General features: G+C 44.2%; 1 protein-coding gene across 1 annotated transcript in view; it reads right to left on the reverse strand.

Annotated features, from left to right (window-relative positions):
• Nucleotides 1–2,616: 2,616 nt before the first annotated feature.
• CPNE1 (copine 1) overlaps nucleotides 2,617–27,250 on the reverse strand; it is a 113,095-nt gene continuing 88,461 nt past the window's right edge. The window contains 8 exon segments of the mRNA XM_044300247.1: nucleotides 2,617–4,856; nucleotides 6,264–6,500; nucleotides 12,489–12,622; nucleotides 12,721–12,772; nucleotides 15,296–15,350; nucleotides 18,221–18,354; nucleotides 25,637–25,696; nucleotides 25,915–26,001. Of these exon segments, the coding sequence (XP_044156182.1) occupies nucleotides 4,740–4,856; nucleotides 6,264–6,500; nucleotides 12,489–12,622; nucleotides 12,721–12,772; nucleotides 15,296–15,350; nucleotides 18,221–18,354; nucleotides 25,637–25,696; nucleotides 25,915–26,001 (876 nt within the window). The 3' untranslated portion in view covers nucleotides 2,617–4,739.

The raw sequence follows: 27,250 nt of genomic DNA on the forward strand, positions 1-27,250 counted from the left end.
CACATGGGAAGGAATAATGCAAGTCACCCGTACATACTAAATGGTAAAACACTCGGTAACACCGACATGGAAAAGGATCTAGGAATTTTAATAAACAGCAAACTAAGCTGCAAAAACCAGTGTCAGGCAGCTGCTGCCAAAGCAAATAAGAAAATGGGTTGCATCAAAAGGGGCATAGATGCCCGTCATAAGAACATAGTCCTACCACACAAATCGCTAGCCAGACCACACATGGAGTACTGTGTACAGTTCTGTGCTCCTGTGAACAAGGCAGACATAGCAGAGCTGGAGAGGGTCCAGAGGAGGGCAACTAAAGTAATAACTGGAATGGGGCAACTACAGTACCCTGAAAGATCATCAAAATTAGGGTTATTCACTTTAGAAAAAAGACGACTGAGGGGAGATCTAATAACTATGTATAAATATATCAGGGGTCAGTACAGAGATCTATCCCATCATCTATTTATCCCCAGGCCTGTGACGAGGGGACACCCTCTGCATCTAGAGGAAAGAAGGTTTGTATACAAACTTAGAAAATAATTCTTTACGGTAAGAGCAGTGAGACTATGGAAGTCTCTGCCTGAGGAGGTGGTGATGGTCGGTACAATAAAGGAATTCAAGAGGGGCCTGGATGTATTTATGGAGTGTAAGAATATTACAGGCTATAGCTACTAGAGAGGGGTCGTTGATCCAGGGTGTTATTCTGATTGGAGTCGGGAAGGAATTGTTTATTCCCCTAAAGCGGGGAAAATTGGCTTCTACCTCACAGGGTTTTCTTTTTTTTGCCTTCCTCTGGATCAGCTTGCAGGATGACAGGCCGAACTGGATGGACAAATGTCTTTTTTTCGGCCTTGTTACTATATTAATTGCTTCTAAAATTCTAAGCCTTTTAACATCTCCTAAAATAAAATGACATTTATAAAATGATGCCAACATAAAAAGTGGACATATGGGGAATATAAAGTGATAAATATTTTATGAGGTATCTCTTTCTGTTTTAAAAGCAGTGAAATGGAAATTTTGAAAATTGCAAATTTTTCAAAATTTTTGGTAAATTTTAGATTTTTTCATAAATAAAAGGTAAAATGTATTGACTTAAATTTATGACTGTCATGAAGTACAATGTGTCATGAAAAAAAACAATCTCAGAATGGCTTGGATAAGTAAAAGTGTTCCAAATATATTACCACATAAAATGATACATGTCAGATTTTCAAAAATAAGCCTGGTCACGAAGTTGCAAAATGGCCCGGTCATTAATAGGTTAAACATATTAGTGATGATAGACTGCTATTATTTTGCACATAACTGTATGTGATCTGCATAAACAAATACCTACCCAAAGCAGTTGAACGTGCCTTCCATATGGGTTATTGGGCCCCATGAAAACATTCCCCAGACCATAACACGGCCACCACCAGCTTGTGTTCTTCCAGCAATGGTTGCAGGATGTCTGCTCACTAATGTTTTATTACCTGTCTTCATACACGTTCACACAGTGTGTAGTCTGACATTCAGCATAAACCATTCTTGTCTTCCAAATAAGAGGACTGTTCTTTGTAGTCTAACTTGTTTTTTGGTCAACAGGTTGTACTCTCAGCGCGTTGTGCGCAAATAAGAGATTGTACATGTACAAATAACATGTATAAGTATAGATAGCATGTACTATAACATTTGCATTAACAATGAAGCACATGGTAAAATGGCTGCCTGTACATAAGATTACATGTCTATCTAACAGTAATAACAAGTCCCTGAGTAACAATTACAACTAGCTGAACAGCTCTACATAACATAATATCCTTGAAACAAAAGGTAGATCTCTCACCAGATATTCTTTTACACAGATAGTGGAGTTTGAGAAGGAGATATGCAAAAGGACAGCTCTGTTAATGTGTCCTGGAGACTTCTATTTCCCAGGATGCTTTGCACTCCCACAATGCAGTGCACCACTCACAATGCAGTAGTCTTTGTAACAGGAAAAACAAAGTGTAATACAATTTAAGACAGCTAGATGGTGCTATAACTACACTAAACACCAGAAATATCAAGGCTCTGGCAGAATGAACTAAAATTATTTTCTGCTAGGCAGAAGTCATAATAATGTGACTTAACTATGTAGGTCATTAGTGTTGAGCGAATCGTGTACGGACTGCTGTATCCAAACTCGATTATTTCAAAAACTTAATTAACAATATAGCCTCTGTAGTACCGTAAAATGTATGAGCTCCATGGAGGGCTTTGCGATCTTGATGCAAATATCTCGAGAATTACTTTGACTCGCATTTATGACATGACACGGTTATGTGCATAAATTACAGTGTCAAAATCCGAAGCTGAACTCGGCTTCATTAAGGAGGCACAAATCAGAGTTCAACTTTTGACACTGTAATTTAGCAAGGAACCTACATGTAAATTATACTTATCTGTACAGATGTAGTCTGTGAATGGAGCTAGTAGTGGGGCTGTCCCATGTCCATCTGCGCAAGCAACATAACCAAACACATTTTATCATCAAATGAGAGGTTTGCATAAAATGGTAGAAGTGGATGCACAGATCCATTTTAGATATATGTGTTTGCAAAAACAATATTGATAGTCAAAACACAAATACAACACTTTTTATATATTTTATTGGACATTTCTATGAAAAAAATAATATACAAACTGCAAGATGAGATAAAATCCTTGATTATTCTAGCAGTCTACTTGATAAGTCTAGTGCCAGATCAGAGTACAACATGAACTTGCATAAAACAGTTCCTAAGTACTGTTGCATATTACAGTGACTGATATATAAAGCAAAGAAAATGCCAATATGGATATACTTCAGTGACTACAAGGAATAGTAAGAAAGATTATAAATCTTCTAAAGGTTCATGTAACAGCAAAACGGCACAAAGCATAGTCAGAAAGTGGAAAATGCAAAAAATATGGCATCAGTTAATAACTTGGAGGACAGTAAAAAAAGGCACATATTACTCCAAGCCAATGCATAGCAAAGTAAGGCATCTAATAAAGTATCCTCTAAGCCAGTGCTTCCCAAAAGCTTTCCGTCATAACCTAAAACCCCTTTTTACCCAATGTAGGTAAAATACTAACGGCACAGAAAATCTATGTTTAGTGAAAAAGGTTACCTCATCTTCATAGGAATAGTCAGGGAGATTTTAGATATTTTAGTACGTGACAATCTCTATGGCTATACAAATGTCCCTGTTGTGATCGGGTAATAATGGCCTCATGTCATCACACAATTTGGGTAATTTATCTAGGTTAGGGAAGGACCGATCTGACCCTATTAGAGGGCAAATGCTTACTATAACAAGGCACCATTCAGCACTATTGTGATACTCAGGCACAAATAAATTGGCCAATTTAGCATATAGTTAGCTTAGAGTGATAAATTCTGATTTGGCAATATCATCACATTTTCTGAATTCTCAGTGTCTCCATATGAAAGTGTACATGTAGAGGGTTAAGCGTGCACTGTGTCTCTAGACAGAATCCCAATGTACAGCTCGTGGGATTTTCTTCTAATTATACATATCAAGGGGTTGTAGCAATGCGAGATGACGAAGCAAAGTTTTAAGAAAATGCCTTTGCAAAGGAATGATAATTTTGATTGCTTCTCACTTACATTTTAATGAAGATCACTCCATGTAAATTGGTTCTTAAGTCGAGATTCATAATAGAAATGTTTTTAGATCTACCCTTAAACCAGAAGGAAGACCAGCGCTCACTTCGCTAGCCGATTAAATCACTTGATTGTAAGCATCAAAACGGTGATGCATTTCGGCTCTAACACGAGCTCCGATAAGGCTTTTTGTTAGAGATGAAACGTGTCACAGTTTTGACGTATACAATAAAGTAATTCAATATAGCAGGCAAAGTGAGTGCCTGTCTTCCTTCTCTACCTCAATATGGGACACATTCCCTAAACATGTCAATTTTTTCCAGAAAGATACAAGAAACCTCAACATGATCACACCATGTGAGTCAGCCATGATACCTCACGAGGGTTATCACAGTTCATATTGGGTGGATTACATAGTTTCTCTCCATAAACTCTGTGGTCATGTACATAATGCCAAAACCAACCTCAAACTGGCTTATATATTTTAATACATACATTTTATATTGATTTGTGGTCAACAAGGTAGATGTCATCAATTATAGGAATGCTCCTACTTTTCATTCATGGAAAACTCTTAAGTTGAGCTTCTAGAGTAGTCCTCTCCCTTCACAAGTAACACTGCCTGGAATCAGATTGGATGATAAACCTGCATAGAAGAGGTTCTTTGGTCTTCTGCAGTTGTGGAATGATGACATGTCTGACCTTTATTACATATATAATACCTGCCGCGGCACCATGCTAGCCGATAAAACAGTTTGCCACATCTGTGGTAAACAGATTTCATTCATTGTCGACATAATCTGATATAAACCCCGAATAAGCCTTTATAAGGTCCAGCATGTTAGCATAGGAAAAAACCAAAAGAAGCTAATACTCAAACCATACCCTCTACCATAGGAAAAGCAAAAGAAAGAAGGCAGGACCTCCGCAGCGTCAGCGCCATTGTCACCAGGAAAGTCCATTGAAGATTGGCCTGCCACATCTAAGCAGAAAAGAAGGAATAACATAACACCCTGAAAAAGTCTTCTATATGATGAAGGTGAAGAATTCTGGATGGTAACCTTCAGGTTGTAGCAGCACCTAACACATGGGGATATTCAAACTCCTATGCAGTTTTCTGTTTTGGAGGATTCACAGGTGGCATTCCCAAAAACTTGAAATATGAAACCAGCTGTTTAGGGATCTCAGCAAGAACGGCTTGAGTTAGTGCTTCACGTGGGGCCTGAAAAGCAGTGGAAATAGTGACAGGTTTATAGGAACGTGACTGCTCATAGTAATAAATAACCCAGTGATCTATACAGTCTGCTAATTTATAGTCGTTACCTTCAGAGATTTTTTTTTTTTAAAGTTCCAGGTATTTTATTGCTGGGCGAGGGTGACTGAACAAGTGATTTAAAGGGGTTGTGCAGCAATATACAATATATTGATCAATATCAAAATCAATATCTGATCAGCGGGGGTCCGACATCTGTCATCCTCGCTGATCAGCTGTTTGAAGAGGAAGCTCCATGCGAGTGCTGCTTCCTCTTCATTACACTGCCCGTCATCTGGGAAGTGCAGTGTAATTGCACGTACTTGATCCAATCACTTGAATGGAGGGAGCACTTGTAATGACACTACTCCACAGGAGAAGACGTGTAGCGTAGTGAAGAGAAAGCATTGCTCGCATGGACCGCCAGCTCCTCTTCAAACAGATGATTGGTGGACCCTAGTCAATCAGATATTGATGACCTATCCTGAGAACAGGGCATCTATATTGCTGCACAACCCTTTTAAGCAATATGCATGGAGACACCCAGACTCCCTACTACAGATGTGTAGGCATACTGTATGGTGCCATATTAAACTGGATTTACACAGCAGATTTTTCAAGGCATTTACATTGGTTTGGTGCCAGATTTCATTTTAAAGCATATATGAAATTATTGACAAGTCTCCACACAGCATTTAGTATTTTTGCATTTGATTTTTTTTTTTTTCTGAAGCATGCTCTAAGTATGGCATTTTTTTTCTGGCGTTTCTCTACAGGATTTGAAAAACCACCAGAAAAGCATGTTTTAAATGTTACAAAATAGAGCGTCACCAAATGCTGAAATACAATTGAAATGCATGTGCATGCAGTGCTTAAAGGGGCTGTCCCACCAAAAATATTCTACAGTTGGCAAACCAGCACCTAGATCTGATCTATAAAAATAGCCACTGAGTTATTCAAAGCACATGCTCAGGACACATTCTTGAGAAAGGACATGCCCTCGAAAACTGATAGCTTGAAAAAAAATAAAAATCTAGCAGAGCAATGCCTGTGAAGATCTCTGGAGCCATGTGAGGTACAGTGTTAGTTCTAGCTTTGTTAGAAAGAGGTTGTCATGTACTAGATTATATATGATTTTCATTTTTTTACATTATTCATGGGATGTGTGTGTGTGTGTGTGTGTGTGTCTGTGTGTGTGTGTGTGTAGCAATGCTCTATAATACTGCACCCAATGGAACGTATCACAATGTGGAATCTGAAGAAAGCTCAGGATAGGTTGTACAGAGCGGTACTACGGTAGGGCGCCTGAGCCTATTCTGATTTCCAATCTCACTCCACATACTTATGATTAATCACCATAGAAAAATCTCAACTTACATTTTGGAATTGTCGGAATGGCACAAACTGGACAATGTCTCTGGCAGCAGACTCCCCGCTGGAAGACTTCAGGACTCCATTGTCTCCATCAAGAAATTCCATGGCTTTGAAATCTGCACTCCCCACTCCGATGATGATGATAGACATGGGAAGCTTAGAGGCTTGGACAATGGCATTTCTGGTGTCATTAAGGTCGGTGATCTCCCCATCAGTGATGATTAAAAGTACAAAGTATTGCTGGAAACATTAGAAACAAATGTTAGCAAATTAGCACTAATCACAGCGCATCTAATAACAAATTACAAAGAAAAATTGGATTTTTTGTACTCACCGTAAAATCCTTTTCTCGTAGTAGGCATTGGGGGACACAGCACCATGGGTATATGTCCAACTACCACTAGGAGGCACTAGACACAAAAAGTGTTGGCTCCTCCCAGGTGGGCTATACCCTCTCCACAGGCACGAGGCTATTCAGTTTGTACCAAAAGCAGTAGGAGAGAGAAGAAAAGCAAGGAACCAACAACTCCCGTACCGGGAAAGATCAAGAGACCAGCCCGGAGAAGCGGAAGTAAAAACATAGGGTGGGATCTGTGTCCCCCAATGCCTACTACGAGAAAAGGATTTTACGGTGAGTACAAAAAATCCAATTTTCTCGTGCATGGCATTGGGGGACACAGCACCATGGGACGTCCCAAAGCAGTCCCTGAGGGTGGGAAAAGAAGAGACGTGCCACCGGCTGGGCATACAGGTGCAGGAGAATGTGACCATGTGACCCAACAGGAAAAAACACGGAATGGGCAAGAGGTCTCATAACAAGGAAGAAACCTCAGAAGAAGCAGGGAAGGCTGCCAGCACCCCAGGACAAATGTCTGGAAGAAAATCCCAAATGCAAGAAGGTGGCAAAAGGGAACACCAAGCGCAGCCAAGGGCTGGAGAAAAAAATTAGGACAGCACTGCGTGTTGGATCGACCCAACGCCCTACATTGTCTCAGACCCATAAACCTGTGGCCATCCCCTGAAAGGCCAGGGGAGAAAAGAAACAGGGAAGCACTGGAAACCAAACGAGTGAGGGAAGCCATAGCAAGGCTCACATGTGAAGGGAGAGGGACTCCCCTCACCGCAAGGCCAGGTGAAGAAGCCAAGCGCCCCATGTAAAGGCGAAAACCCAAGGCTGCTAGAGGAAACTGCCAACCCTTGGAGAAGGAGGGGGTTGTAGGTAAAAGCCAGGAACAAAGAACGATCGCTCCTGCGTCCCCAAAAACAGGAAACGAGGCACAAGCCTCCGAAAACAAGATAGCACTGTAAAGCGCAAGACCAGAGGAAACTCTGGGCATGTGAAGTATCATGGAAAAAAGGAACCAGAGACAGGCCCAGGCAACCTTGGCAGGAACACACTGGACTGACAGACATGGGAGTAGAAGAAGAGCACTCCAAACAGCCTAAGGAGGAAGGGGTCTACAACAGGAGGAGGTCCCTCCCGAAGGAGACCATACGGTGGAATTGCAAACCGTAGCACCAAACCACTCAATACCAGGTACTTTACGTGGGAGGATGGAAAAAAAGACAAATCCCAAGAGGACCTCAAATGAACAGGGACAGGGACTCCAGAAAGGAGTACCCAGATGGGGTCACAAGGAACCAGGAGCTGAACCACCGGAAGACAACGCAAGCCAGCATATCCAGGAAAGGCGAAAAGAAACCGCCATAGGGGAAGGGACATTGGCCATGGACAACTAGCCGCACCAAAAACATTGACCAGCAAACCGTAAACATTGTCCCAGAGAGGGCAAGTACAGCAGCTCGGAGGTACCACAAAACGACAGACATCGATATGCATAAGGAATGCAGAAGTCGCCATGAAAAAACCGGGGTAGCCTACATAGAAATGTAGAAACCAGCTGCGACCGGCATACAGAAAACTTCCAGGGGGGAGAAAGTACCAGACAGGTGCAGACGACAGCAAGGTCCAAGAGGACTGCCCCTTCGCCATGTAGCACAACTAAGCAGAAAATACAAGGGAATACCGAAAACACCTGGACCCAGAAGGAACTACGGGGCCCTGTCCGATACCAGAGCAATCAGCTGAAAATTCAGACAGGTGTGTGTGGCGCTCAGAGGTCCTGTCCTTGACCCGTCAGGGAGGACGTCCAGCAATGATAAAAGCCGTGGACCCAGAAGGATACCGTGAGGCGGACATCCAGCGATGACCGAAAACCACTGCCGCGGCCGATGCTCACCAGCAACATGTCCAAACAAGGTAGAAGATCCAGTGGAGATCCTTGTACTACACCAGGAATGGCCCACTCAGCAATAGGAAACAATGTGAGTACTCCCCTATAACATGGGGTAACGCGGAGCACAGCATACCGTAGGACCTTAAAGAGAAAGCAAGAGCAACTCTAGCACAAAGGCCAACAACCACCTGGCCATGGAGTAGGAGGTTGAATGAGGACCACCCGCCGGACCAGACAGATCAGTCATATACTGGAGCTACCAGAAGCAGCACTAGACCGATAAGGTGGGGGATGGGCTGAACCACCCCTGCCAGATATGGTAACCATGCACATGCTGAACAAGGGTGACCTGGTGCTGACAGTGCCTTGAGCGGCACAAGGAGACCAATGAGGACGACAGTAACGGAGTGGCAGACGTATGGAAGAACCAAACGGATGGAACCAACATCTGCAGCACAGATTAGAACCCGTGGGCAGAAAACACCTAGTAAGAAAGAAACTGTCTGGGCCACAGATCGCACCACAGGGCCCAGCACTTGGGGTACTACAAACACACGCCTAAAATAAAGGTAAAGTGGCTGCATGTTGCCGACCAAGGAGAGTGGAAACATAGCCACAGCATCTGGGGATGCGACAGCATTCGGAGGGTACAGGTACACAACCTGTAAAGTAGAAATATGGCTGTGAAGAGGAACTTCATTTAAGATCGAAGCAATGTGGCCGCATGGTGCACCCCAGACCCAGAGAGGTGCAACAGCAACCGCGTTAACAATGGAACCCATAGGGCCGCACGGTACCACAAAGAACAAGACAGGTGCACACTACAATCAGGTAGGTGCAATGGCAACAGAAACAGGGCCGCATAGTACACCATAGAAGCCAGACAGGTGTAACGGCTGCAGCATCAAAGACGGTTCAGGAACTCTACCTATGAAGGAAGTAAGATGGCTGTGTGGTGCACACTATGATGAGGTAGGTGCAATGGCCACGGCAACTGGAGGAGGCCTCAAAATCTCGTCCTGTAAGGGAGAGAAAATGCCACATGGTACACCATAAAGCCGGACAGGAGGAACGGCTACCACATCCGGAGATGGTGCAGGTACTCTACCTGTTAAGGGATCAAGGTGGCAGGGAACAGACAGGTGTAACTGAACCGGACAGGGGCAACTCTATGGCAATAGAAAGTGGCCTCTATATCTCGCCCGTAGGGAGAAATGTTGCCGCCTGGAAGACAATAGAGCCCGCCAGGGGTATCGACCACAGCACCGGAGATGGCGTAGGTACTCTACCTATGAAGGGAGCAAAATGGCTGGGAATAGACAGGTGCAATTTCAACGGCAATTAAAGGCGGCCTGTAAATCTCGCCAGAAAGGGAGAAATAGTGCCGCACGGAACACCATAGCGCCAGCCAGGGGAATTGGCTACAGCATCAGGAGATGGCGTAGATACTCTACCTATGACGGGAGCAAAGTGGCTGGGAACAGACAGGTGCAATTGCAACGGCAATCGAAGCGGCCTGTACATCTCGCCCGGAAGGGAGAAATAGTGCTGTATGGAACACCCCAGAGCCAGCCAGGAGTAATGGCTCCCGCATCTGGAGTAGGTGTAGGTACACTACCTATGAAAAGGGGCAAGGCAGCTGTACAATTGCTCTTAACTCCCCAACCTACAGGAGGCGATAGCCGAGCTAACCGCTTGCCCAGAACAGGAACCCCCTGTAATGAGGTAGAGTGGCGAACACCACCACCAGGATGGGGACCCTGTGGAAACACTCTCAAATATGTAGAGGATAGCCCCTGGTATAGGGGAACCAGGAAGGCTTGTCAGGGACAGCCTATGGCAGTGGTGCAGGCATCCCCCTGTTAAGGAGAAGGCGTACGTATCAGAGACACCGCGTAGGTGACTCAGTATGCTAAACACGGGGACGGCTGCCTTACCTGTGCGGTTGAATACCTGTGTGGTCAGGGAGCACCATCCGAAAATCCACTAGAGGGGATACCAACCCTGGGTAGGAAAGGTTCCTCCGTCCACATTCGTCTTGACCTCCCAGAGGGCTTCTGTATGGAGGAAGACCGCCTGATGCTCTGTTCCGAGGGAATCGGCGCAGAGGTGTCCCCAGAGGCAACGGATGGGGTGACAGGAAGGATTCGTCACCAGCCTCAGGCCTGTCCTGGGGGGGATCCGAGGATGCCGAGGAGGGGTGGTACCCCGTTGAGACCACCCGAGGGAGTACCGTGAGCTACCCCTAGCCGAACCCGGGTGCAGGTACCCCTAACTGAGCGTGCCCCATCTGCAGGGAGGACCCTGGGAGGGCAGAGGTGGCCGCAATTTGGATTGGTAGCGGCCAGTGACACCGCCAGGGAGAGGCGGTCAAGGTTCCCATGGCATTGACACGGAGGGAGCCCATTCATGGGGGACCGACACAAAGGGATTGTTCGGGGAAAGGATCTGGGAAGAGGTACTGCACCCAGCAGGGACAGGCTGACCGCACGGCAGCCATTGTTAGACCCAGAGAGGTGCAGACAGCGGACGCACGTGAAAACACGTGGCGACCGAGGAGAGGCTGGGAGAGGAGATGCTCAAAAAGCAGCCAGCAGAGGCTGTCTATCCTGACCCGGACGCCCTGTTCCCCCAAAGAGGCGCTGCAGCAGCTTGTCCCCCCAAAAGAGGTGGTCAGTAGGGCTGCAGGGGACATAAAGCAATTGAGGGGAGGGAAGGGGTTAACCACCCCCTTCAGCAGAAAAAACACGTTAGCCCAGGAAAGGGTGAAGAGATAGCCCCTCCCAAGGGCCGGGCGGGGCTCAGAAAAGCCCGGGAAGCAAGGAGGAGGGGCCGGGAAGATTGCGGCCTAGCAGGCCCAAAAGCCGGGGCCTCGATTTATTAAGGCGGCCGGGAATGGAGCGAGGGGGGCGGGGCGAACCGCGGCCGGCAGAGGGCCCACCGAATCATAAAAATAGGTGAGGAGGGTAGGGGGGGAGAAGCGACACCTAGGGACAGGTGGATCAGGGCAAACGGAGCACCTGGGAGCCGGGAACGGGCCACAGAAGATGAGGCCTAGTCCCGGCAGAAGCCGGGGACTAAAGTAGCGGAGAAGCCAGGGAGAAGACTGTGTGGCCAGGGAGGAGAGAAAAGACCAACCAAGGGGGAAGAGAAGGGAGGGAAAACAAGAATATAACCCCCCCCCAGAAAAAAGGGGGGGTTGGCTAGGGGGAAGATGGAGGCTCCCCAGGACCCCCAGCTAAGGTGGATCCCATCCCCCTGGCCACAGGAGGGAACCTAACCCTGGGGCAGGGACACAGGGGAGTATACTCACCATCAGATATACTCACCATCCGATGTCTTCGGGCGCAGCAGGGTCACCCCTTCGGCAGACTCAACACGGAAACCGTGGGAATGCCGGCAAGCCACTGCGGATGCAGTCCGTGGGGACTGGGTGACCGGCGATGGTACCGAAGTACGCGCCCGCAGGGGGGCAACTAAAGTGGAACACGATGGAGCCCCAGCCTGCAGCAGGTATAACGGTGGAGAACACCGAGACCTGCGGAAGAGAGAAAAAAGAAAAGAATAAAAATAAAAAACAGCAGAACCTGCAAAAAAGCAGGACAGGTCTGCCTCCTACGGACACTAGACTAAAACTGAATAGCCTCGTGCCTGTGGAGAGGGTATAGCCCACCTGGGAGGAGCCAACACTTTTTGTGTCTAGTGCCTCCTAGTGGTAGTTGGACATATACCCATGGTGCTGTGTCCCCCAATGCCATGCACGAGAAAGGTCTGTTTTTACCCAGAAACACCACCACTCTGGTCTAGGAGTTGTGACTGGTATTGCAGCTCATCCCCATTCACGAGAACAGGACTGAGATGCAATAGTAGACAACCCATGAAGTGGTACAGCTATGGAAGAAATGGACCTGTTTTATCAGATAACCCTTTAAAAAAAAAAAAAAGGACAACCCAACTATTCCACAAATGCGATTTGAATAAATAAACTCACAGCCGCAGTTTTCTGCTGTGCCACGGCAGCCGCAAACCTGGTCACGTGGTTGATAATGGGAGAGAAGTTTGTTGGTCCATACAGACGAACTTGAGGCAAAGCTTGACGGTAGGCATCCACAATGCCTTGTACACCTGATGACGATAATGCATTAAAAATTTAAAATGTCAAATTCCTCAAATTTGGAATGTTTTGGGAGGATGTTTGTGCTCCATTCAAATGTGCATCTTACCTGCACAATAAGGATTGCTTGTGTTGAAGTTTAAGGCAAACTCATGAGATACCTGAAAATTAAAATACATCATCAGTCAATGTATTTAGAGATTAAAAGGAATCTGTCATGTTGAATAAGGGGTTTGGCTGCAGGCAGCATGCGATAGAGCAGATTGATATGTAGTTTTATGGGAAAATATGAATAAAATACAAGTTTTACTGAATCTTTTCCCACAAAACTATACATCAATCTGCTCAGCTCCTCCTGCTCTATAACATGCGGCCTGCAGCTCAGACACCATTTTCAAGATGAAAGGTTCCCTTTAAACCGAGTATCTGGCTTGGCTTACTTCCATTATGTTTCAAAGCCTGTTGGAAAGGCCAGACCTATAGGATAGCTGCTCTCCAACAGGAGGTGCTAGAGGCAAGGCTATCTTTGGAAAGAAGGCTAATTTGCACACCATAGGAGAATTGCAAGGCCTGGAAGACCACTTACACCTATTAGACAAGATCCACGAAGGAGAAACAGTATTCCCCAGATCCCTGACTAAGGCCTCTTACCCAGCCAAACAAGGACTGATGAAGGGCACGCACCCTGAATCAACTGTCTGCGGATTAGAGTCTGGTTTAGCTTATGTCCTAGGTTATGTTGCAAGCACCATTTCAAAGGCCAGACTCTGAGTTCCTAAGATAGATGCCTTCCAACAGGCGCGAGAGGCTAGGGCTAGTCTGCATGCCGCAGAACACAAAAAAAGCAAACATAAAAAACTGAATTTTGAAATGTATCCATATTGTCAAAAATTACATACGTTTTATGGGATGGCACAAATTGTTATTGCTTTATGTAGTGTGTACTTAGCCCAAATACTATTATCTGATTAAAACTGTTCGGGCCCACAACACTCGCAATGTCCAAACAAAAATTACAACAGCAGGTTAAATCATAGACTCATGATACCTGTAGCACTTTTGGGGGAATTAATCCATTTATTTCCAATAGTTAGCAAACAACGTCAGTCTGTCAAGGCTGGTCACCTCCACCACCATCTCCATTCTTGTAAAATAATCCCCTTCACGTATCGCGAGTAGCTGTATCCAAAACGATAAGTCTGTGATTTAACCTGTAATTGTTTGGACATTGCAAGTGTTGTGGGCTTGAGCAAGGTTAATTGGATGCTAGTATTTGGACCGAGTGCACACTATATGAACAGATTGTGATATTGCACAAGTGTACGGTCATTCGAAAATATGTAATTTGAGGAGATTTCTGGAATTATATAAATGGTATAAAGGATACCGTGCATACACCGCACCCACTATATTTCTGGTATAAGATCGCTGCTGATTTTCAAACATAATCCTGACGAAGGATAGCGATCTATCCGAAACGCGTTGGGTGTTTGACACATACAGCCCCCTGTAGCTCAAACTGTGACGTCACTTGTTGTTCCAGAGGAGTGCAATCTTTTTAAATATAGGAACGGAGCTGAGCCACTGGCCGGGGCACGCTCCTAAATAGATACAGATCTAATATACCCTGGATTATTTCACTGCACACAAAGAGAAAGAAACGCGTTGTGGATCAGGAAGCAATAGCAAGGTAAATAACTCCTTGGGTATAATGTTTAAAAATCTGCGGCGATCTTAAGTGGTGATACCAGAGATATAGTGTATTATAAGAGGTGATTTGTAATTTGATTTCTGGAATCACAGACATTTGCACACAAATCTTATTTTCTTTCTGGGTTTTTTTTGCGGACAGTATGCAGAACCATTCATTTCAATGGGTTCGCAAAAAAAGTAAAGTTACTTTGCGTACATTCCGTTTTCGTATGTCCGTTCTGCAAAAAAGAACATGTCCTATTATTGTCCGCATTACAGACAAGGCTAGTACTGTTCCATCAGGAGCCAGCTGTTCCATTCCACAAAATACGGAAATGTACACGGACGTCATCTGTATTCTTTGCGGATCCATTTTTTTGCGGACCGCAAATTACATATGGTCCTGTGCATGAGGCCTTAGGCTGAGGTGTCCTCAGTTACTAATAGTGATTGCATGAATATATAACGGCAAGCTGAAAATACTGGACTCTGTGTCGAAGGTGAAATATCAACATGAAAAAGATTATTTTAATATATTGGAGAGCGTGGTGAGGGTAACCAGCTATGTATACATACTACCTGAAGTTGTTTGCGAACTATTGGAAATAAATGGATTCCAAACAGACTCGGACTGGCTCATTGGGGACCCCCGTGTACTTTACACAGATAGACAGATGTCTTTTTGTCAGCCTTATAAACTAGGTTATTAACTGCAAGTAAATATAATGATTTGATGCATTTCATAACTTATCTTGGCTATAATCCGGCCAAAACACTTTGGAAATGTTTTTGGCCTTCCTTGACAGTTTTGAGATGACATGATGAACTTGGTGAAGGCTGTATACTCCACTGACACATTTCACTCCAGGAAAAGTTGTATGGTTTTGGTGACACCTTGGCTACACTTACCAATATGGCAGTTCGATACGCCATTGCTGGCGCTGAACCAGGGAAATAAACCTGTGCATCTTAAAAATATTAGATCATCTTACCTGCCAGTTTGGTGGGACCTGGGCTCCAAATCCAAAAGCCGGGAACTGTTTGTCTCTGTAAGCAAGAAATATTATAGCAGAGCTTAATAAATCGGCAAACTAGTTCTGCCACAAAAACAAAGTACAAATAGAAAGAGCACAATGGGATTATATGTCACACGTATAAAATGAATATAAATAAGATGAAAGACACAACCTGTAGGGGGGGAAATTTCACTAACAGACATAGGATCCAGCAAATAAAATAAAAAAATTATTTATATGTATTTTTTTTTTAAGCCTTCTTTATCTACATGGCGGCGGTAGGCTCTTATCTGTAAAAGAAAAGTGTCGGGTTACATCGCGATCTGCCGGCGGCCCGTACCGCCGCAGATCACTGTGACCGCGCTGTCATTAGACAGCTGCGGTCACAGGGAGGTGTGCCGTGGCCAGCGGGAGCGATCAGGCAGTAATACATGCTTGTAGCACTCTGCTACAAGGGTGTATTGCATTGAAGAAGTTGAAAGCTGGCAGGGAGCGCTTTTTGTTATGTAACAGCGCCACCTGCTGGCTGTAAAATTAAATGTCAACCTGCAGGCTGGGAATTAACCTCTTCCTGCCTTGACTGTGGCAGAACAGGGTTAATTCACTTATATAAAAAAAAAAAAAAAGTCCAAATATCCCTAAGATGAATAACAAAAAAATAAAATAATCACTTTGAAGGGGCTTGTAGTGTTTTGGCGCTGTACAAGATTTTTCTGGCAGTACGGTGCTATAGAACCAGCAATAGAAAAATAGGTTGCCAAAATCCAAAATGCGCTCCAGTCTTTTGAAGTCTTGCAGTGGGCCCAGCCGGTAGATAAATTATATAAATAGCGTCCATTTTCAGGGTACAAGCGTACGGGAATGGTTTTAGAAATGTTTTGTCTTAAAACCTTATGTAATAGTTAGAAAAAAAATTGATAAGAAAGGAAAAATATTTTTCTCTCAGAATTTTCCGTTTTTTTATTAAATAGATTTTTAATATTATATCGATCATCTAATGGCACAAAAGAAAGGTCTAAAGGTGCCCTGAGAAAAATAATATCAAATACATGTAGGCTGGCTCAGAAATTAATCCGTTTTTTGCAGTTACGCATTGCTACAACTGAAAAACTGGCCTGGTAAAGAAGGGGGATAAACACTCCGGTAATGAGGTGGTTAAAGGGTTGTCTCACTTCAGTAAGTGGCATTTATCATGTAGAGGAAGTTAATACAAGCCACTTACTAATGTATTGTGTCGGTCCATTCACACGTCCGCAATTCGGTTACGCATTTTGCGGAACGGAATTGCAGACCTATTCATTTCTATGGGGCCGCACGATGTGATACCCAGATCCAGAATTGCGGAACCGCACTTCCAGGTCTGCAATTCCGTTCCCCAAAAAAATAGAACATGTCCTATTCTTGTCGGCAATTGCGGACCAGATTAGGCATTTTCTATTATAGTGCCAGCGATGTGCAGTCTGCAAAACACTTACGGATGTGTGAATGGACCCTTATTGTCCATATTGCCTCCTTTGCTGGCTTGTTTCATTTTTCCATCACATTAGACACTGCTCATTTCCATGGATATGCAATCCATCACTGGGGTCGTGCTTTCACACTATAGGAAAAAAAGTGCTGTCCTTTCTGGTGTCCGTGACCGTAGGAGCGCTCATAGGCTGGTGCTTTTTTCTATAGTGTGCAAGCACGACCAACGCTGTTGGATTGCAGGGTGGTCGCAACCATAGAAATAAGCAGTATATACAGGTGAAACTCGAAAAATTAGAATATCGTGCAAAAGTCCATTTATTTCAGTAACGCAACTTAAAAGGAATTGCATTATTGCAGCTTAAAATTTGAATTTTGTGAAAAGGTTCAATATTCTAGGCTCAAAGTGTCACACTCTAGTCAGCTAATTAATCCATACCCCCTGAGCAAAGGGGACCTCAAAATTGTGACCTTGGGGTTTCATAAGCTGTAAGCCATAATCATCCAAATTATAACAAATAAAGGCTTGGAATATCTCGCTTTGCATGTAATGAGTCTCATATGTTAGTTTCACCTTTTAAGTTGCATTACTGAAATAAACAAACTTTGCACGATATTCTAATTTTTCCAGTTTCACCTGTAATGTGATAGAAAAATTAATCTAGCCAGCAAAGGAAGCAATATGGACAATCACAATACATTAGTAAGTGCCTTGTATTAACTTTCCCTACATAAATGATATTTGTTGAAGTGACACTAAGCCACTGTGCCATAATAGTATGCCACAGATATGTACTATTACACTGCTGTGATGGCATGGGCTCAAGAGCTGTGCCTAAACCATCACACACAGGTGCCTGCTATATTATACAGCTTGTACTCCCCTCTCACTGACGAGATCGCCATCTAAGGCTGAATTCACACGTCCGTGGAACACGGTCCGTGAGACGCCGGACAGGCATCCTGCTTAGTGCAGGAGCGCACGTAGTCATTGGTTGCTATGACGACGTGCGCTTTGTGCCGCCGCAGTACAGTAATACACTCGTATAGATCATAAGAGTGTATTACTATACAGCAGCGGCGGCACGAAGTGCACAGCGTCATAGCAACCAATGACGCCATGCGCTCCTGCACTAAGCAGGATGCCTGTCCGGCGTCTCACGGACCGTGTTCCACGGACGTGTGAATTCAGACTTAGAGGTTAGAGTGAAGGAAGAGGTTTCCAAGCTTGTTGACAAATGCGACAATGTAAACCCTAACAGGTAGGTCACATTGGAATGACAAAGCCCAATGACCTACCTGTTACTGGGTTCCAGGGAAGACCCCCCTTTGTTGCTGGGTCATGGAGCTCGTTTTTTGCAGGATGAGTTTTGGAAGGACATATGGACACAAGGAAAACATATATGGATCATAAGCAACAGTGGAGAATCTTACGTGTCATAGTCCTGGACAACGTTACCCACACACCATATTGCGGTAAGATATTCGTTAACACCATTTGGGCTGATGAAGTGTAATGAGTCAGGTGATTTGGGATCTCCATTGGAACCAGTGAAATCAATTCCAACCTAAAAATATCAAAGGAAGAAAGAACAATAAGAAAAATGGTTAAAGGATCTTGGGTTGGTTTATGTGAAACTGTATACCAATACCATGCTCTAAAGCCAATAGACAAAAGTGTGTGTTTTTTCTGGGGAGGGGGAATCAAAAGCATTTTTCTAACCTTGGACAAACTGTTTCAAGGTCTGTCAGCAGTTTTGAAAAATCTAGTGACAGCGCTAGGTAGGAGACCTGTTTAACCCCTTAAGGACCCTGCCATTTTTCACCTTAAAAGGGATTCTGTCATCAGATTTAACCCCTCTAACCTAAACATATGCTCATGTCCAGACTAATAAGAAGAATCCTAAGCTGGCCTTATTAAACCTCACTGTGGCTCTATTTGCACAAAAAAAAGTTTTTTTATAACCTGTCAATCACTTATTTAAGGTGCCCAAGGGGAGGTCTGTTAATACAGGGTGCCCGCCCGCACACCTCGCCGTCTGGTGCCCAGTGCCGCCTTCCCTGTCTTCAGCGCCGCCTCCGCAATCCTCTCCGTCCCTCTGCCAGATCCCGCGCATGCGCACTAAACTCAGCCTGATGCGCCCATGCGGACTCCTGGCAGCGGCTTCATTGAGCGAAGTGCGCATGCACTGGCCTGATGCGCACTTCGCTCAACCCTGATATGACCTGCAGATTGGCGCCAACCGCTCACAGCCCAGGATCTAGCAGAGGGACGGGGAGGATTGCGGAGGCGGCGCTGAGCTGTAGAAGGCGGCGCTGAAGACAGTGAAGGCGGCACTGAAGACAGTGAAGGTGGCGCTGAAGACAGTGAAGGTGGCGCTGGGCACCGGAGGGCAAGGTGTGCGGCCGGGCACCCTGTATTAACGGACCTCCCCTTGGGCACCTTAAGTAAGTGATTGACAGGTTATAAAAACCTGTTTTTTGGGCAAATAGAGCCACAGTGAGGTTTAATAAGGCCAGCTTAGGATTCTTCTTATTAGTCTGGACATGAGCATATGTTTAGTTTAGAGGGGTTAAATCTGATGACAGAATCCCTTTAAGGACCAGGCCATTTTTTGCAAATCTGATATGTGTCACTTTATGTGGGGATAACTTTAAAATGCTTTTACTTATCCAAGCCATTCTGAGATTGTTTTCTCATCAAATATTGTACTTCCATGACAGTGGTAAATTTGAGTCAAGATTTTAAATTTTTATTTATAAAAAAAAAAAAAAAAAATAATATACTGAATTTATAGTTCACTAGATAATATCGTAGGGAGTAGGCGACCACAAGAATAACGTTTAACTATTGAAATGTCACTAAAATATAACTTTTATTCTGATAGTTAAAAATAGAAAGACAAGAGTGTGTATTCTCAACTTAACGTATAAGTAAAACCACATACACAGTCCAAGGTAAGGATGCTCCCTAAGTACGGGTGCATTGCTAACCCCTCAGATCACAACCCAGGACTGTGTACATACAGAAGGAGCAGACTGGTAGCTGGAAATCAGGGGGGTGGGAACCTAGCAATGAGCGCACCCCCACCTAGTATTCCCCCAATATATAACCAGTTACTACACTGCAACATATTAATATGGGTCTGCTGCCCTTTGACTGTAATTTACACTAGGCTACCTATATGTGTCGCTATTTACATTGAAGCTGTCTCCCATCTCTTCAGGATAGACAGCCTGGCTCGACGCGTTATTGATTATACAGCCAAGTCATCAGTTAGACAAACACACATAGCGTGAAGACACGTAGCCTGCGGCACTGGGATCGCCGTAAGAAAAAGACACGCCCCCCTAGGCCGGCATTAGCAGCGTGGGAGTCAATGAATCAGGAGCACTGCCGGTGAACGGCGCACCCCTGCCCCGCCTATTCACATCACTGAAGGAGGCATAAGGAGTAAGTAGAATATCAAGGAGTGAATCAAAGGCGGCACCATCGCATCCAGGGCATACCAAAGCCCACTAAACCCACAAGATGGGTGCCAAGCGGGTGACAGTCAGGAGTAACCTATAATATAATGCATATGCCCAAATATACACAAGATGTGTCTATCATTCCACAGTATGTGTTGTGACGGTATGCGAGGTGAGGTGGTGGATGATAGGTATGTTTCACCTCGCATGCGCTCTGTTGTCAGGGATTGAACCGGAATCCGGCCCGGGTTTTTCCAGCCTCTGTGGCAGGCTTGGTTCCGGTCCAGAGATTATGGTCCACTGGAGTTCACCTCCAGGTGGACTTTAAATAAACAGGAAGAGAGCACAACAGGTCTCTCATGTGCTGAGTCTCAGGACTGTAACCTGTGTTGCTGAAGAGAGAGCTATGTTTGGATGCGGGAAAAACAAAAGGTTTGCTTTACCATTTGTGTTGTGGATGTTGGGGAGCAGCCCCACACCGTATAGTCAGGACACAACTGTATAGCTTAGCGCCGGACGGCAAGGATTTACTTTGTTTTGTTTGTTTTCTGCTGTGCAAACCTTTGTGCCTAAATAAACCTGGCAACAAGCCAGATTTTCAAGGAAACTGCCTGCTTATGGACTGTCTGTTCAGAAAAAGGTGATCCCCACGAGCTAATCTCCCACAGTGTGTACACAATACACAGAATGGATCAATAAATCCTCAGTGTGTGTATCCCAATATAATATAACCACACACAGATATGGTGGAACTGGACACATAAAAGAGGGTCTATGAATGTCACACCTGTGGCATCAATAAATAGACCCATGTAAATGACGTCAACAAATCAAAATAGCACTGATTCCAGATGACCTTACGGAGGTGACAACGACAATGGAATCATCACAGAGATAATAAAACCCTGGCCAACAACATCTGGGGACCATACGGTCAGATTTAACGTAGTCACAAAACTCAGAGGCCTAGTCCAGGTACATATCACTGAATATAGCTGGTATACAAAATAAATTCATTTAAACCATGGGGCTTTACGGTCTGTAAGGTAAAGGTCCATTGAGCCTCTTTGCGGAGGAGGAGATTATCCACATAGCCCCCTCGCGCAGATGTTCTGGTTTAATTCCTTGAAACCTGAAACAGTCGGTCGTATCAGGGTGATATTTCAAAACATGCTGAGCAATTGGTGTATCGGCTTCATTGGAAATATCCCGCGGATGTTCACCGATGGGACGTCGAAACTCACGTTTTGTTTTGCCAACATACTGTAATTTGCATAAGCATGTTGCCACATAGACAACTCCCACTGTTCTAGAATTGATAAAGGACCAAATCGCATAGCTCTTCTTCGTAGTAGTGCTTACAACAGTCTTCCCCTTCTTTATAACTTTACAAGCCACACATCCACTACTATTGAAAGTGCCTGGTGGTCTGTTGGGTAACCAAGTATCACGTGCTGGAGTGGAAAATGCACTGTGTACCAGTTTATCCCTCAGATTACCACCTCTACGGAACGTGATGAATGGATGATCTCCCACAATCGGATCCGACTGCAAAAGACCCTAGACATCATTTAAAACCTTCCGTATTTCCCTATGTGCTACATCAAACGTACCAATAAGGCCTTATGCACGCGGCCGTTGTGCGGCCGTTCCGTGCATTGGGGACAGCAATTGCGGTCCCCAATGCACGGGCAACATCCGTGCAGTGGGCCGGACCCATTCAACTTGACATGTCATATTTATTTGCGGTGCGGAACAACGGAAAGAAACACCACGGAAGCACTCCGTAGTGTTTCCGGTGTTCCGTTCCGTGACTGTTCCGCATCTCCGGAATTGCTGACCCATTTAAGTGGTGCACACGTGAAGCATGGTGCACACGGCCGTGGATTGCCGACCCGCCATTTACCCAATGGCTGTGTGCATGAGGCCTAATTCTTGCTTTGGAATCATCCGTATTGATGGTTTTAGGATGTAGAAGGTTCTCTCTGTTGCATGAAGATGTTTGTCTGAGTGGTTCTGCTGGGTAGCCCCTATGACTAAACCTGGTCCTCAAGTCATTTGCAGCAACTACTGAATTTACCAAAAATGTGGAACAATTAGCAATTTTCAATATTTCAATTTCTCTGCTTTTAAAACAGATAGTGATACCTCCTAAAATAGTTATTACTTTACATTCCCCATATGTCTACTTCATGTTTGGATCATTTTGTAAATGACATTTTCTTTTTTGGGACATTAGAAGGCTTAAAAGTTTAGAAGCAAATCTTAAAATTTTCCAAAACCCACTTTTTAAGGACCAGTTCAGGTCTGAAGTCACTTTGTGAGGCTTACATAATAGAAACCACCCATAAATGGCCATTTTAGAAACTACACCCCTCAAGGTATTCAAAACTGATTTGACAAACTTTCTTAACCCTTTAGGCTACTTTCACACTGCCGTTTCTGGGTCCGCCTGCGAGATCCGTTTCAAGGCTCTCACAAGCGGGCCCAAACGGATCAGTTTAGCCCCAATGCATTCTGAATGGATAAGGATTAGTTCAGAATGCATCAGTTTGGCTCCGTTCCGCCTCCATTCCGCTCTGGATGCGGACACCAAAACGCTGCTTGCGATGCGAAGCCAAACGGATCCGTCCTGACTTATAATGTAAGTCAATGGGGACGGATCAGTTTACATTGACACAAATATGGTGCAATTGTAAACGGATCCGTCCCCCATTGACTTTCAATGTAAGTCATGACGAATCCGTTTGACTTACACTTAGACTTTAGATTTTTTTTGGGAGAGAATAATACAGACGGATCCGTTCTGAACGGATACCAGCGATTGCATTTATAGGTGCGGATCCGTCTGTGCAGATACAAGCTGGATCCGCACCTAACGCAGGTGTGAAAGTAGCCTTAGGCGTTTCACAAGAATTAAAGGAAAATGTAGATTAATTTTCAGAATTTCACTTTTTTGACAGATTTTCCATTTGAATCCATGTTTTTCCGCTAACAAAGCAAGGGTTAACAGCCAAAACAAAACTCAATATTTATTACCCTGATTCTGTAGTTTACAGAAACGCCCCATATGTGGTCGTAAACTGCTGTACGGGCATACGGCAGGGCGCAGAAAGAAAGGACCACCATATGGTTTTTGGAAGGCAGATTTCACTGGGATAATTTTAAGTTGCCATGTCACATTTGAAGACCCCCTGATGCACCCCTAGAGTAGAAACTCCCCAAAAAAGTGACCCCATTTTGGAAACTACGGCATAAGGTGGCAGTTTTGTTGGTACCATTTTAGGGTACATATGATTACACTTTTTGTGAGGCAAGGTAACAAAAAATAGCTGCTTTTGCACCGTTTTCATTATTTGTCATTTACAATCATCTGACAGGTTAGATCATGTGGTATTTTTATAGAGCAGGTTGTTACAGACTTAACAATACCAAATCTGACTAAAGCATAAAAATAAAAATATAAAAAGATATAATTTTTTAGTGTCTCCATATTCTGAAAATCATATATATTTTTTTTATTATTTGGGCGACAGTCTTGTGTAGGGGCTCATTTTTTTCGGTTTGAGATGACTGTTTGATAATATTTTGGGGTGCATATGACTTTTTGATCACTTGGTATTACACTTTTTGTGATGTAAGGTGGCAAAAAAAATTGCTTTTTTGACACACTTTATTTTATCTTTTTTACGGTGTTCACCTGAGGGGTTAAGTCATGTGGTATTTTTCTAGAGCAGGTCGATACGGACGTGGCAATACCCAATATGTCTACTTTTAACATTTACTTTATTTTGGGAAAAGGACATTTTTTTTTGTTTTTTTACTTGAAACTTAAAAAAAATATATATTTAACTGCTTTTGTCCCACTCTGGGACCTCAACTTTTGGGGTCTGATCCCCTTTACAATGCATCACAATACTTCTGTATTGTGATGCATTGACTGTAAGGGGGCTTGATCTCGCAGGCTGTCATGGAAGGTAGCCATGATGCCTAAGGAAGGCATCGGGCTGCCTTCCCAGTCATTGGGTCACCGTCACAGCAGTGCGGGGACCTGATGGTAGCTCCCTCCCTTTACAGACATCGCGTGTGCCGCGGTCAGCGCTGACCACGGCACATCAAGGGTTAATGAGCCGGCATCTGTGTTTTCACCAATGCCAGCGCAAACAGCAGGGGTCCGTCTATCAGTGACTGCCGAACCCCTGCCACTGATCGGGTACATGTATGGCGCTGGTCCTTAAGTCACGTCTACCAGCATTTTACATGTACGGCGGAGGTGCTTATGGGGTTAAACATACCATTTATGTGCATCACTGAAGTATTAATCCAGCATGCTCCACTACAGCAAGTTACCCCTGGGCATGCCCTAGGCTCTCTCTAGTAAGCACTTCAGAGTGCCACCCCTCTTGACTAACTGCTGTTATGGGCTTCATGGATGGACATTGGGGCATTCGCTCAGAGCAGAGGGGAGGGATTGTGGAGCACGTACCGCAGAGAATCGAGGACTACAGACTTTATAAAATCTTCATATATAGCATTTTGGATTTTTGCCATTTTTGGGATGCAGTTTGTCTATGGTCTTCCCATATATATGCATGAGAAGAGGAGAGAAAGCCACTTCCAGATGCCTCTGGTAGCGGCTTATCTCCCCCAGAACAAAACAATCAGATAAATTTAACAAGCCCAATCCTCATCTCCCCAGACATCATCAATGGAGAAGATTTAGGAAGCCGTATGCACATTAGATTGTTAGTCTAACCCTCAAAAAAAAAATTCAAAAAAAGGTTCAGCCAACATAGCTCTAATGTGTACAGCCAACTTAAGACCTCAAATCACATCCGCATCATAGTTTCCATTATAAATAAAAACCTTGATGCAGTCCCAGATCCCTCTCACGATGAATATCAGCCTCTTCCAGTGCTATTTTTCCAATCAAATAACATTTGAAGCGCCAACTAAAGGGTGTATTAGACACTCTGATGCTGCAAGCAATTGTTGGGAGGAGGGAAGTTTTCTCTCCTGGCAGTCACCAGATAGCTAGCAGAGGAGACCGCGTCTATTACATGCAGAGATGTCCTCCACATCATGGAGAGGAGCGATTGCTATGCCATCTCTTGTTCCCATTCAGGACAGCAGTGTGCCAGCGGCATATCAGGATTACACAGCATGATCTGCCGCTGGCGAATCCAGATCTTTCAGCATAGCCCAATGAACGGCAATCGGAGGCAGTATTAGACTGCCAGATGATCACTAAAGGAGCGTTCATAGGAAAATCATAGAAAATCTGCCCACCTGATGATAAAGATGTGAAGATCGCCACCATCCTATACCAGTTTAAAGTTATGAGGTCACTAAGCTAATTATATTTATGCAATGACTTACTGTGAAGTTGATCTGGCAACCACCCATCACATAATCCAGGAAGGAATACTCTACGTCTATCTAAAAGAGAAAATAAGGAGGTAAAAGCAGAATTCTACAATAAAAAGAGGTGCACCATGCAATATTGCAGCTGGTATCTTCACACTTGCCACTCATGATAGAATGAATTCGCTTCAGTCTATAAAATAACTGTTACCCCCCTACTGATCTACCCTTGAGCATAATTTATCCCACACCACACACATCTTCAGATCAACAGACATAGAAAAGTAACTCACTTTGCAAGACTTGACCCGAATCACACCAGAGTTCTTGTAGCCCTTCTTCTTCTGCTTCTTCTGGGGGTTAATACATTCAATCTCCACCTAGACAAAAGAGGGATTCCAATGACTACAGGTGGCCATACTCATTAGATAGGCGTTAATAGGGAGGGGGAGGTTGGCTCCATCTCAGACGAACAATGTAAAACAGTATTGGCACTGACGCTTCAGTTATTATTGTGTGAGGGCCAAGGAATGTCCCAACAGTTTCTTGTTCACCGGGCATATCGGACTCCATCCTTTCGGTTCAAGATCAGGGTTAGAAACAATGTGGCGTCCCTGCTACACGTTCTGGGAGTGTACGGAGCTTAGGATTTTTTGGACAGGCGTACTCACTTGTATTAAAGGACGCATATCATATTGCGGTCCCACCTGGTTAGAGGACATGTGTGTTGGGAATATTGGACATTAAAAACTGGAGTTCTCGCCTGGGAGTGCAGCGTCTGCTCTTCCAGGCCAGGAAGATAATTGCTAAATACTGGCTAGGACCATGGTAATATAGCCTGACATATGGGTCTTGTGGTTGTGATGGGAGGGGTGACTTCAGTGAGAGCTGTGCGATTCTGGAACAGGCATACATGAGACCGAAACAGGGATGAGGAAGTGGGGATTGGTGATCCGAAGAAAGGGTGCTTATTGCATGGATTATCTTAGACAGGTTGGTGTGGAACCTATGGGTAGAGAGTTGGCAACAGTCCTCTTGGCGCTCTGTCACATTATACTTGAATTGGCGGGGTGGTGCCCATCTCCATCGCTGGATGGGGGGGGGAGTGGGGTATTTTATGCAATGATATTATATATTGCAGTTGAAAGGGTATTCTCCTGTATCAGGTATTTTGTGTATCAAAAGTTGGATGTGATCAATGAGAATGTCTTGATAACTTTCTTAATGTCCAGCAGGAATGTATGTACCCATTCGTGTATTTTTGGATAGGATGTTTTGCTTTTCTACCGTTTATGTACACCGGGAAAAAGAATTGTTAATAACTCCTATCTTTTTGAATCAGATAATGTTTAATGGTTGAACATAAAAGTATCTGGTGAACCATCATTTCACAGATATGGCCATACACATTTTATTTTATATTGGACGTTACAGTTGTTCAAACCGCCCATACATGTTCAATGAAATGGGCAATGGACCAATGATCTTTTCAGGAACGTCCTTTCCAAGAAAGAGCTTTAATTTTATCAGAGACTATGATGGTTTGTCATTGGTCGACAATTTGTTGTTGAATTTCACCCGACAAATTTTCATTTTGGTTGAAATTGTCCATTCTGATGAACTTTAGAC

The sequence above is a fragment of the Bufo gargarizans genome, chromosome 6 (genome assembly GCF_014858855.1).
Source record: "Bufo gargarizans isolate SCDJY-AF-19 chromosome 6, ASM1485885v1, whole genome shotgun sequence".
Lineage (NCBI taxonomy): Eukaryota > Metazoa > Chordata > Amphibia > Anura > Bufonidae > Bufo > Bufo gargarizans.